Source organism: Scyliorhinus torazame, chromosome 7 (assembly GCF_047496885.1).
Source record: "Scyliorhinus torazame isolate Kashiwa2021f chromosome 7, sScyTor2.1, whole genome shotgun sequence".
Taxonomy (NCBI): domain Eukaryota; kingdom Metazoa; phylum Chordata; class Chondrichthyes; order Carcharhiniformes; family Scyliorhinidae; genus Scyliorhinus; species Scyliorhinus torazame.
In genome coordinates, this window is record NC_092713.1 from 107,061,206 (window position 1) to 107,074,402 (window position 13,197).

Below are 13,197 nucleotides of genomic sequence, written 5' to 3' on the forward strand. Positions count from 1 at the left end.
CTCGGGGCACCAGATTAGGGCGGCATGGTGGCACACTGTTGCCTCACAACACGAGGATCCCGGGTTCAATTTCAGCCTCCGGCGACTGCCTGTGTGGAGTTTGCACTTTCCACCGCCCCATCCCCTTCCCACCCCCACCCCCACCCCCCCACGGGTATTCTCTGGGTGCTCCAGTTTCCTTCCACAGTCCAGAGATGTGCAGGTTAGGTGGATTGGCCATGTTAAATTGCCCCTTAGCGTCAAAAAGGCGAGGCGGGATGGCTGGGTTTCATGGATAGGATGGAGGTGTGGGCTTGAGTGGGGTGCTCTTTCCAAGGGCCAGTGCAGACTCGATGGGCCAAACAGTCTCCTTCTGCACTGTGCATTCTATGATTCTATCATTACCCTGGGTCTCTGGGTTACTAGTCCGGCAACAATACCACCGCATTACAGATTTCTTCTACAGTGGGTTACAGACATTTTACTAGATGTTTCCCATAGATGGGAGAAAAAGGAATTTGCTAGCAGATGAGACAACAGCTGTTAGAACCATTTCACCAGATAAAAAATCCACTGGTTCCTGTCTGTAATGTGATTAAAGTTTGGATTTTCTCCCAACACGCTTGATTTGTAGGACAGTAATGGAAGTTGCTTTTTTGCTATAAGCACAAGTCAAAACTAGCATCTTTATGCGTAACGTGAATCAGTTAATTGTCACAGGATTAATAACTTTTTCTTTTAAAGGCCGTGTACTTAGTAACCAAAGGCGTGCCCAACAGCAATACAAATTCTGACTGTTATTTAGCAAAATTCCTCATCACCAAATCTTTCAAACAAGCACCAAGACTTAGCTTGGCAGATGGTGAGAAAGGCTATCCCTGTCAGATCTTTCCGACATGCCCGGAGCCTCGCCCCATCGGTACATTGCCCCCGAGGTAACTGCGGTAGTGAAAAGACCATTGAAATGTACTGTTGCAAAGGAGGTCTGGATAGAGCAGGTGGTTTTTGCCAAGGTTTATCCCGAGCAGTTCCATGATGCAGGACTCTGTGCTCTATGGGCTGTTTTCAGGGATGCACACCAAGACAAACATCAACTGTTGCTGGAGGATCAGCAACGCAGTGAAAGATGCTCTTTGGTCAGCCCAAAATTTTGTGCTCCAGTGCGAAGAGTTGTCCCTGATCATGTGTTGCAGACTGGCATATTCGTAAGACTCAGGACTACATGCTGAGGGATGCACTAAAGATTGGGGCAGCCGCCGCAGAAGTGTAATGGGGAAAGGTCACTGTCCAAGACCTTTCAGCCATAATGAAGAGGGGTGGGGAATTGTATAGAACCCCTCAGGCTGCATAACTTACATTGAATGAATGCAGTGAAGATTACATGTATCACAATTGTATTGAGGCACCTCGGATTACAACTTGATCCACGTAGACAACCAAAATATCTTTGTACCATTTGTAATGACTACTTTGAAATATCTGTAATGTTTTGTTGACTGTACTGAAGCACCCCAGAATGCAACATGATGTATGCATAAAACATGACTATTATTGCACTGTGTAACGGCCACTTTGAAATGCTTGTAATGCGCTTCTAGATATTTTATGAATAAAGCATATTTTTGCCTAAATACCGAAAACAAAAATGCATTTTAATAGTCTCGGTCACTCCTTAATACTTTACAAAATATTTCACAGCCAATGATTTACTTTTAAATGCGGTCACTTGTTTTGTAAGTAAACTCAGCAGTCAGTGAACAGCAAATAGGAACATTTTTGACGGTGTTGACAGAGGGATGAACACTTACCATCCTTCTGGAAAATAATGCCATATGATTTTAACATCCACTTATATTCGACATTGGTTCAACATTTCATCCAAATGCCACTTCACAACAATGCAATAATCCCTGAATTACCAGGCCAGATTAGATACTTAAATCTTGGGAGCACAGCTGGAATTCAGACCCAGAAGCGAGCATGCGAGCAACTGGGTTGAGTTGACAGTTTAAAACAATTAAAATAAAATCAAGCTAAAATTGGATAACATATCTTAAAACCACTTCTTCCCTACGCAAAAGATTTTTATAGATTTACAAGGTTTTCTCATGGGTGTCTATTGCTACCTCGGTCTACAGGGGCCAAGTTCCAATAGCATAAACTAAAACCAAAAACTAAATTAAGGGTTGAGGAAAGATTAGATCTCTGACTTCATCATAAAAGCACCACTGGAACATAGGAAACACAAAAAAAAGGGATAGCAAATTGGCCTTCGTTCACTCAGATTTTTAATCTTGGACCCATAGGAGAACCTGGTGACCATATGCAGTGACTTGTATAACCAATACCAGATTACTTCATTAACATATCTTAATACAAATTAAATATAATTAAATGTATTCCCGCTGCATTCAAATTATTAGAATTCATCAAAAGAATTATAAATATAAATCACAATAAAAAATATAATTTTTTTTAGAAGTCAATTTCTAGAAATGGGTTTTAATTTTGCGAAACGTACCTGGTTGAGTGAAAAAGGCGGCAAGGACAGTAAGGAAGAAGAGGTAATTAGCTCAGAAGGTCTCTCAAGTCGAGATCTGTTTGGCATCTAGGCGAAACAAAGCAGAAAGGAAAAGTAATTTAAATACATTACAAAACATTTACATTAAAGTCTGCCATATCTACTGCGCGATATTAATTTAGTACAATACAACTTGTACATTTATATAATAAAATGAACGTAGTCACATCAGACTCATTAATATTTGCTGACATTTTCATTAGCTCCTACATGTGAGCAGGGATCTAGAAAACAATTAACTTATTAAACAACCTTGATTTGTTTTATTCACTCATATTGCCCATTCCTATTTGCCCTCGAGCTGGTGGTGATGAATCACCTTCTTGAACTATTCCAGTCCATCTGGTCTGGGTACATGCATAGTGCTTTTACCTAGGGAGTTCCAGGTTTTTGACCCAACAACAGTATAAGAGTGAGAGTGGCAATATAGTCCCAAGTAAGATGGTGTGTGGCTTAGATGGCAAATTGCAGCTGATATTCCTATGCGTCTATTGCCCTTGCCCTGCTAGGACAAATTGTGGGTTTGGAAGGTGCTGCTGAAGGTACTTTGACAAGTTGCTGTTGTTCGGATACACTGAGGGGTAAATCAGAATGTCCAACTCATTTAACAAGCACGTCTTTTGGGACTTGTGGGAGGAAACCGGAGTACCCGGAGGAAACCCACGCAGACACGGGGAGAACGTGCAGACTCCGCACAGTCAGTGACCCGAGCCGGGAATCGAACCCGGGTCCCTGGCGCTATGAAGCAACAGTGCTAACCACTGTGCCGCCATTCTCTCTTGTTGGAGATGGTCACTGCCTCATACTGTGGTGGTGCGAATGACCCTGCCACTTATTAGCCAAGTGTTGTCCAGATCTTGCTATATGTGGCAAGGGCTGCCTCACTCGGAGGAGTTCCAAATGGTACTAAAGATGATTCCTCACATCCGCACCTCTGATCTTATGTTGGCTGAAGGTCATTGATGAAGTAGCTGAAGGTGGTTGGGCCTAAGGTACTAGATGGAGGAATTCCTACATCAATATCCTGGAACTAAGATGATGGACTTCCAACAACCACAACTATCTCCCTTTGTGCTAAAAACATCTCCAGCCACTTTGCCTTTTGATTCCCATTTACTTCATTTTTTCTAGGGCTCCTTGACATAAAGGCCATCCTTTACTCTGGCCTCTCACTTCACAAATGTTTAATACCAAGATGTAAAACAATACGATACTGCTATCAAAGAAGCAACAGAGCCTATGGTAACAACAATGAGGATTATAGGATTTATTAAGTCAATCAACCGGTTTAATATACAGCGGTGACTATTTGCTCCCATATAATCACCCCCACATACTAGGAGGTCACTGTGCATGCCGGTTTATGTACTATTTTGTAACATTGATGTATTTTTATTCGTGAAATTTATGATTTAGTTTTGCAGGCTAAAAAGTTTCAAATTAGCCCACGTTTGGTGAATTCATTATACTTCTATTATGACCTGGCTGCCTTAATGGGAGAAATGGTTTATGTGGCAATGTTTGCAGCTATACTCTTGCTGGATGCAAGAAAATGGCTAATAGAATTTTACCAGCATCTTTCCCACTCTCCACCCTCAAGGGATTCAACATTTTGCAGGTCAGTTTGAGGACCTAGGGCTCAAGTATGCACAATACCAAACCTCAATCTCCACCTCTGTATTCAGGCAGATTCAACTTCTATTAGTAGAGAGCAAAAGTATGAACATACAAAAGATTTCATATCAAAAACTTAATTATCTCTATAATACATCCAAGTAGATTTTTTAATAGACTTAATTTTAAAATATCTATTTATTTGATGTGGGAGCCAAGAAACACAACAATATGCTGAGTGACAAAACTAATTTAAGCCTCTAAAGAAATCCCTCATTCAAATTGTACACCGTCACATGCATGACAATCTCCACTACAATTCTACTCCTGCAACCCAAAAAACAATGTATTTAAACTGTATAAAAGTCATAATCTGAATTGTCAACTGCTATTCTCAGTCCACAGTTTCTGCCCGATCGGTATATTTGCAAAAGCCACAACCGGTCCACAGTGGAGGCCATCTCCCTGGCTCTACACTCATCCCAGGAGCATCTCGACAACAAGAACTCCTATGTCAGACTCCTATTCATTGACTGCAGCTCTGCCTTCAACACCATAATCCCAGCCAAGCACATATCAAAACTCAAAAAACCTAGGACTGGACTCCTCCCTCTACAAGTGGATCCTCGACTTCCGGACCAATAGACCACAATCAGCAAGGATAAACACCACCACCTCCTCCACGATAGTCCTCAATACTAGGGCCCCGCAAGGATGTGTACTTTGTCCCCTACTATACTTCCTATGCACACATGACTGGCAAAATTTGGCTCCAACTCCATCTACAAGCTTGCTGATGACATGACCGTAGTTGGTCGGATTTCGAACAATGAGTCCGAGTACAGGAGGGAGCTAGAGAACCTAGTGGTGTGGTGCAACGACAACAATGTCTCCCTCAACGTCAACAAAACTAAAGAGCTGGTCATTGACTTCAGGAAGCAAAGTATCGCACACACCCCTGTCTGCATCAATGCCATCAAGGTGGAGATGATTGACAGCTTCAAATTCCTAGGTGCACATCAACAATCTGTCCTAGTCCACCCACGTCAAAGCTACGACCAAGAAAGCACAACAGCGCCTATACTTCCTCAGGATCTAAGGAACTTCAGCATGTTCACATTGATTCTTACCAATTTTTACACATGCACCATAGAAAGCACCCTATCTGGCTGCATCACAGCCTGGTATGGCAACTGCTTGGCCCAAGACTGTAAGAAACTACAGAGTTGTAAACACAGCCCAATCCATAACGTGAACCTGCTTCCCATCCACTGACTCGGTCTACACCCCCTGCTGCCTTGAGAAAGTGGGCAGCACAATCAAAGTCCCCTCCCAGACGGGTCATTCTCTCTTCCAACTTCTTACATCGGGCAGGAGATACAAAAGTCTGAGAACATGCACTAACAGGTTCAAAAACAACTTCTTCCCCGTTGTTACCAGATTCCTGAATGACCCGCTTATGAGCAAACTAATCTCTTCACACATTTTCTCTACCGAGTAGAGCTACACTCTGTTCGCTCATCTGATGCCTGCACCCATGTATTTACATTGTGCATTATGTATGTCTTCCGTTTTCTCGTGTATGGAACAATCTGTCTGAACGCAGAACAATACTTTTCGCTGTACCTCAGTACACATGACAATAAATTAAATTCAATTCAATTATTTCAGGTTTTCTGTTTTTATTTCAAATTTCCTGCGGGCACAGTATTTTTTTTGTTGTCAAATTTTAAAAAAGGAATTCATGGGATGTGGGCACTGCTAGCTGGGCCAGTATTTAGTGCCCATTTCTAATTACCCTCAAGGTGGTGTTGGGTGAGCTACCTTTTTGAACCACTGCAGTCCATGTGGTGTAGATACACGTTAGGGAGGGAGTTCCAGTATTTTGACCCAGGGACAGTGAAGGAATGGCAATGTATTTCCAAGTCAAGATGGTGGGTGGCTTGGAGGGGAACTTCCAGGTGGTGTTCCCATGTGTATGCAGCCATTGTCCTTTTAGATGGTAGTTGTCATGAGTTTGACAGGTGCTATCGAAGGCAGCTTGGTGAGTTCCTGCAGTACATCTTGTAGATGTTGCACACTGCTGCCACTGTGCATTAGTGATGGGTGAAATGAATGTTTGTGGATGGGATGCCAGTCAAGCAGACCGCTTTGTCCTGGATGGTGTCAAGCTTCTCTAGTGTCTCGAGTGCCATTGGAACGGCACTCATCCCGGTTCTATCATTAGACTTGTGCCTTCTAATAATAATTTCTCACAAGTAGGCTTACATTAATACTGCAATGAAGTTACCATGAAAAGTCCCTAGTCGCCATTCCGTCGCCTGTTCGGGTACCCATGAAAAGTTCCTAGTCGCCATTCCGTCGCCTGTTCGGGTACTCGGAGGTAGAATTCAAATTGTCAAAATTACCTTACAGCACGTCTTTTGGGACTCGAGAGTGGAAACCGGAGCACCCGGAGGAAACCCACGCAGACACAGGGAGAATGTGCAGACTCCGCACAGACAGTGACCCAAGCCAAAAATCGAACCTGGGACTCTGGCGCTGTGAAGCAACAGTGCTAACCACTGTGCTACCGTGCCGCCCAGATGGTGGACAGGCTTCAGGAGTTACTGCTGCAAGATTTGTAGCTTCTGACCTGCGCTGGTAGCCATGGTATTTATTAGTGGGCTAGGCAGTTGGTTTGTAATGCAGAACAAGGCCAGCAGTGCGGGTTCAATTCCTGTACCGGCCTCCCTGAACAGGTGGCGGAATGTGGCGAATAGGGGCTTTTCACAGTAACTTCATATTTGCGACAATAAAAGATTCTTATTATTCGGCTAGTCTAGTTCAGTTTCTGGTCAAAAGTAATGCTATTGAATATCAATGGGAAATGGTTAGATTCTTTCTTGTTGGGGGGTGGCTATTGCCTGGCACTTGTGTAGCACGAGTGTTACTAGCCATTTGTTAGCCCAAGCCTGGATATTTGCCAGGTCTTGCAGCATTTAGACATAGACTGTTTCAGTATCTGAGGAGTCGTGTGCGAATGGTGCTGAACAATCATCAGCGAATATCTCCACTTCTGACTTTGAGAGAGGGAAGGTCATTGATGAAGCAGCTGAAGATGGTTCGGCCTATCCTGAGGAACACTTGCAGTTATGTCAGGTAGCTGAGTTGATTGACCTCCAACAACCACAATCATCTTCCTTTGTGCCAGGTGTGACTCGTATCAACTGCAGGGATCAGATGAGTGTGGTTAAAAAAGTAATATATATAAGAAAATATTCTTCAAAAATTCTCTCGATTCCTACAGTTTGTAGCATTAAAAGATGCAATCAATAATATCACTTCAAATTTTGTTTAAGAAAACAGCTGCCACAATCTCAGTGAACTCTACACAAGGCAGTGGTACCATATGGAGCCCAAAAAATTATTAAAATTTACTTTCTTTGTCAGAATGTATAAGCGTTGAAGTTTTTCATTTAGGATGCTGCACTGAAGTTTGCATGTACAAGCAATTATGCCCTTATACACTACTTTTAATGATGCTGAGTTTTCACATCCTGCACCTGGATTTAGGCTTACAATACAAGCTTAAGCAGCAGTATCTGACAAGTTAATACACTGAATTCAGGGCAGACAACTTTGTTCCTCACGTTTTGATAGAACCAGTAATGAGAGTTGTGCTTTCACTTAATGACTCATACTTTGCAAGTGAGCAAGAACAGATGATAGAGACAAGGACAACAACATTGGATGGTCCGTAATACAAAAACAGTAACGCAAGGGTCTCCATGAAGAAACCTACTGAACAGCAGGAATGTGCATGCACTGACAGGCTTGTGGAATTCACACAACTGGAGAGGGGGATTGGAGGAAACCACCTCAAAGAGATAACAAATAGGTTAGACCAAGGAGAGCCAATGGATGTTATCTATCTTGACTTCCAGAAGGCCTTTGATAAGGTGCCTCACGGGAGACTGCTGAGTAAAATAAGGGCCCATGGTATTCGAGGCAAGGTACTAACATGGATTGACGATTGGCTGTCAGGCAGAAGGCAGAGAGTTGGGATAAAAGGTTATTTTTCGGAATGGCAACCGGTGACGAGTGGTGTCCCGCAGGGTTCAGTGTTGGGGCCACAGCTGTTCTCTTTATATATTAACGATCTAGATGACGGGACTGGGGGCATTCTGGCTAAGTTTGCCGATGATACAAAGATAGGTGGAGGGGCAGGTAGTATGGAGGAGGTGGGGAGGCTGCAGAAAGATTTAGACAGTTTAGGAGAGTGGTCCAAGAAATGGCTGATGAAATTCAACGTGGGCAAGTGCGAGGTCTTGCACTTTGGAAAAAATAGAGGCATGGACTATTTTCTAAACGGTGACAAAATTCATAATGCTGAAGTGCAAAGGGACTTGGGAGTCCTAGTCCAGGATTCTCTAAAGGTAAACTTGCAGGTTGAGTCCGTAATTAAGAAAGCAAATGCAATGTTGTCATTCATCTCAAGAGGCTTGGAATATAAAAGCAGGGATGTACTTCTGAAGCTTTATAAAGCATTAGTTAGGCCCCATTTAGAATACTGTGAGCAATTTTGGGCCCCACACCTCAGGAAGGACATACTGGCACTGGAGCGGGTCCAGCGGAGATTCACACGGATGATCCCAGGAATGGTAGGCCTAACATACGATGAACGCCTGAGGATCCTGGGATTATATTCGTTGGAGTTTCGGAGGTTGAGGGGAGATCTAATAGAAACTTCCAAGATAATGAATGGCTTACATAGGGTGGATGTAGGGAAGTTGTTTCCATTAGCAGGGGAGACTAGGACCCGGGGGCACAGCCTTAGAATAAAAGGGAGTCACTTTAGAACAGAGATGAGGAGAAATTTCTTCAGCCAGAGAGTGGTGGGTCTGTGGAATTCATTGCCACAGAGGGCGGTGGGGCTGGGACATTGAGTGTCTTTAAGACAGAAGTTGATAAATTCTTGATTTCTCGAGGAATTAAGGGCTATGGAGAGCGGGTAAATGGAGTTGAAATCAGCCATGATTGAATAGTGGAGTGGACTCGATGGGCCGAATGGCCTTACTTCCGCTCCTATGTCTTATGGTCTTAAAACATGCAAGGGGTTATGTCACAAGCCAATCTGATGATATGTTCTTCCCTGAATAGTGTGGCAGGTGCCATGACTATAATTTAAGTTCATAAATTCATATTCAAACAGTGGCTGGCTTCAAGACTGCAGTTTGTCACTGGGGCCAGAGGTAGGGAGGGGAAACAGTGGTGGTTTCATTTTCTGCTGACATGGATCCATTGCTGTCATCTTAAGAACCTGGCATTAATAAAGGCATCTCTGAGACAGCAATGATAGCAGCTGGGAGGTGCAATGTCTCATCACTCTTTTCCTGCTCTTCCATCTCCCCCATTGAATCATTCAAAGAGAATTAGAACTCTTTGCCACCTTCCTCCTACAAATCTTTGCCTCGCTGTACCAGAGCCCCAAGTTCGATTCCCGCTTGGGTCACTGTGCGGAGTCTGCACGTTCTCCCCATGTCTGCGCGGGTTTCCTCCGGGTGCTCCGGTTTCCTCCCACAAGTCCCGAAAGGCACGCTTGTTGGGTGAATTGGACATTCTGAATTCTCCCTCTGTGTACCCTAACAGGCGCCGGAGTGTGGCGGCTAGGAGATTTTCACAGTAACTTCATTGCAGTGTTAATGCAAGCCTACTTGTGACACTAATAAAGATTATAATAATGTTGCGCAGTGTACAGCAAACATTCTGGAGATTGTAGTTGGTGCATACTTAAGGAGCTGGCTGATGTGTCCAGGCACCTAAATCACACCTTTATTGTGCTGATGGCCTGTTCAGTTACATACCCGATGGTGATGTGACATTCGTTGTTGTGCTGTAGGGCTTCAGTGGTCAATTTTCTGAAGGTGGCATGAACCAAGATTGCAGTTGCTACCCATTAATTTTACTTCCAGGTGTGAAGAGATCAGGGAGCTTGTGCTGCCACAGGATGAAAGCATTTTCGTAGTTGTCTGGGAATCTTGCGCATGGCTGCATAAATATTTTTTTGCAGTTGAACACCAGCTAGACATCAATGAAATGAAAGCCCTTGCAGTTGGCAAATAATTGTCACCGCTGTGTAGTCAATGGCATCCTGCACCTGTGGGAAGCAAGCGCCTGCTCATTTTGATTGACATCATTAGCAAAGTTGCCATAATTGCCAGCCTTCGCAAACATTCGGTCATCTGTGTCGACTGGGAGATCCTGGATCTGTCTGCAGAAGAAACCTGGAAGGATTTGGGATGGCAAATGGTTGAGGGCTGTGGTGACTTTGATGGTCACTTGTAACACGTGACTACCAGGTCCAGCAGACAGCGAGCCTTCTCGGATGTTGCAGGCACCTGCCACCATCTGACCTGACATCTTGAGGCCTTACACTAGTGTTCAGACACCTCAAGGAAACCGATCTTCTGCCTTTTTGTTGATAGTGCGGCTGCATCCCTCTACTATGCAGCTATAGATCTGTGAGCAGTCGGCTTCAGCAGGTGGTGTTGGTCAACATGAGGTCCAATCTAAGGCAGCAGTAGCAGCAACCATCCTGATGCATTGGAGCAAATCTGCAGTGTAGAAGGTTCCCTCCAAATTGTACAAAAAAACATCTTGTGAAAGTATTTTGCCTAAACCTTTGCCCACCAACTAGTATGACAGCATTTCTGAGTACTAAATATTTAAACATAGAAATTATGGAGCAGGAATGGGCCATTTGGCTCTTCCATACTGCTCCGTCATTCATTATAATTATGGCTGGTCATCCAACTCAATAGCCTGTTCCCCGTATCCTTTAATCCCTTTATCCCCAAGAGCTTCTTCTTGCAAACATGGGTCTCAACTACTTTCTGTGGTAGCAAATTCCACAGGCTTTTCACTCTGAGTGAAGAAATTCCTCCTCATCTCAGTCCTAAATGGGCTACCTCGTATCTTCAAGAGTGTGTTGCCTAGTTCTGGACCCCCCCCCCGCCTCCCCCCAACCTCTCATTTTTCTAAACTCCAGCAAATATAATCCTTCACGTTATACGTACAACAATTAGTTAGATAGCTAGCAGGTCTCCCTGGCACTTTCCCAAATTCAACAGATTATTATTTGAGCCATGCGGGGAGAGCACCAGAGGCTCTGATTCACAGTAACGGAGGCCAACAGGGGTTTGGTTTGATTTACATTCGGATCAAAATGTGTGAAGATATTGAAAATATAATTTCAGAAATTTGTACAGTTTTATAATTGAACAACAAAAGTTATAATGGATGTGCATTCAGTTACTTGTTATTTCCTCTCATTGAAAATCTGAAAACAAATTTTACCTGAACAAAGCTTTTGAAAAATATCTTCTAGATTTTCTTCAAATAAATTCGAACAGTAAAGAAATGGAATTTGTTGCGGAGGAAAAGTGTTCTGATGCATCTAGGAAAATATGTTATGTCCAAACTAGGTAGGAGGGAGGGCAGGGAGAGACACACAGGAAGAGGTGCGGGAACGACGGGAGAGAGGAGAAAAAAAAAAAAAGAGGGAAGGGTGGTGAGACAGATGGATGCAGTAGGGAGGATAATGATCAATGACATTGATGACAGTAGTAAAGTGTTTGCTAGTGTAGCCATCTGGGATGGCCACTTACAAAGTATCCCGGGAAATATGACCACCTGCAAAGGACCATGGGAAATATGGTCAACCCAGGATTCAGACACTCAGAGCTTATGTATATTGGCAACTCTGATAACTAGACGCGATCGAAACCCCCAGCTACTTTGCATTCTAATGCCCATTTCCCCAGAACAAAAGACCTGCAACTCAGGTAACAGATACAGAAACAGACTCATCGGCACCACTTCCTTTGCTCAGGGAGCCCAAAAAGCCAAGGTCAATGGCCGCTTAGGACATGCCCCGCCATCAAGGCACCGGCCCATTTATTGGCCAAAATTGAAGGCACAGAGGAGGTCGTGAGGACACTTCGCAGACAGCTAGTTGAGAAAGAGGAGAAGAATGTTGGAAACTTTAGTGAATGTGAGAAAATTAATGAGCAACTCCGGGAACAGGTGGCAGCTAAAGATAATGAGATGGCTGATGTCAAACGGGCACACCAATCTTGTATAGTTCACCTTAGCAGCTTTCAGACCCAGTACTATAAGGCCTTCCAAGATATACTGCGTGCAATTTTGGTACGAGAAGAGACGGAACAGCAGGTAGAACAGCTAAAGAAACAATGCAATGCGCAGATTTGAAGGCAGCTTTTATGAGTGCTCCATAGTTCCACAACGGAACAAAGACAGAGTATAGTCGATCACGTCAAATGTAGGCAACAAATAACAATGTTGCAGTCATTGCTTTCAGTGCAAAATGGCTTCAGAGATACCTTTGGACCAAATTTAGATCAGGAGAATGGCCCCAGTTGGCAAGAACTAAATGAAACCGCCCATAGATATGTGGGGGATACAGAAGATCCGAACAGAGCCCCCCCAGGCCCCGAAAAGGAAAGCACCCGCACCACCGACTGCACAGGCAGCACCCCCCCCCCCCCCCCCCCCCCCAATGAATCCAGTCACCACACAGTGCACGTCACAGGATCGCGAGGAGCCCGATTACCATCCCACTAACCGTCACCCAATTGAGAGATGCCTGCGCCAAAATTGAACCACTTGAACCCACGGCAGCCCTGCATAATTTCTTTGAGAGAGAACGACAGCAAACAGTTATGTACGGTCTGGACGAACCGAAGGAAGTTAAGTTTATAGTCATGAGCCTTGACCCATCCGTTAGCTCAGTTTTACCAGAACCCCAGAATGTAGGAGGAGGAAGCCTCCAGGAGATGAAGGCAGCCATTTTAGACGCGATTGGATACAACAGAGGAGCTCCCGTAGAAGGTTTAAACCGGTGTAGACAAAAAAGGGAGAGCATCCGACTGCTTACGCAGGTCGCCTTTGGATCCATTTTAAAGCGGTATTTGGGGAATTGAACCGTACAAACTTAGATAACGACAACACAACTAAATGGG

At 44.0% G+C, this 13,197-nt stretch overlaps 1 protein-coding gene across 5 annotated transcripts in view; it reads right to left on the bottom strand.

Annotated features, from left to right (window-relative positions):
• smg7 (SMG7 nonsense mediated mRNA decay factor) overlaps positions 1 to 13,197 on the bottom strand; it is a 197,609-nt gene that overhangs the window by 13,260 nt on the left and 171,152 nt on the right. For all 5 annotated transcript variants that reach the window (XM_072511232.1, XM_072511231.1, XM_072511229.1 and 2 more), the window contains one exon: positions 2,501 to 2,587. In XM_072511232.1, the coding sequence (XP_072367333.1) occupies positions 2,501 to 2,587 (87 nt within the window). The remainder of the gene's footprint in view (positions 1 to 2,500; positions 2,588 to 13,197) is intronic.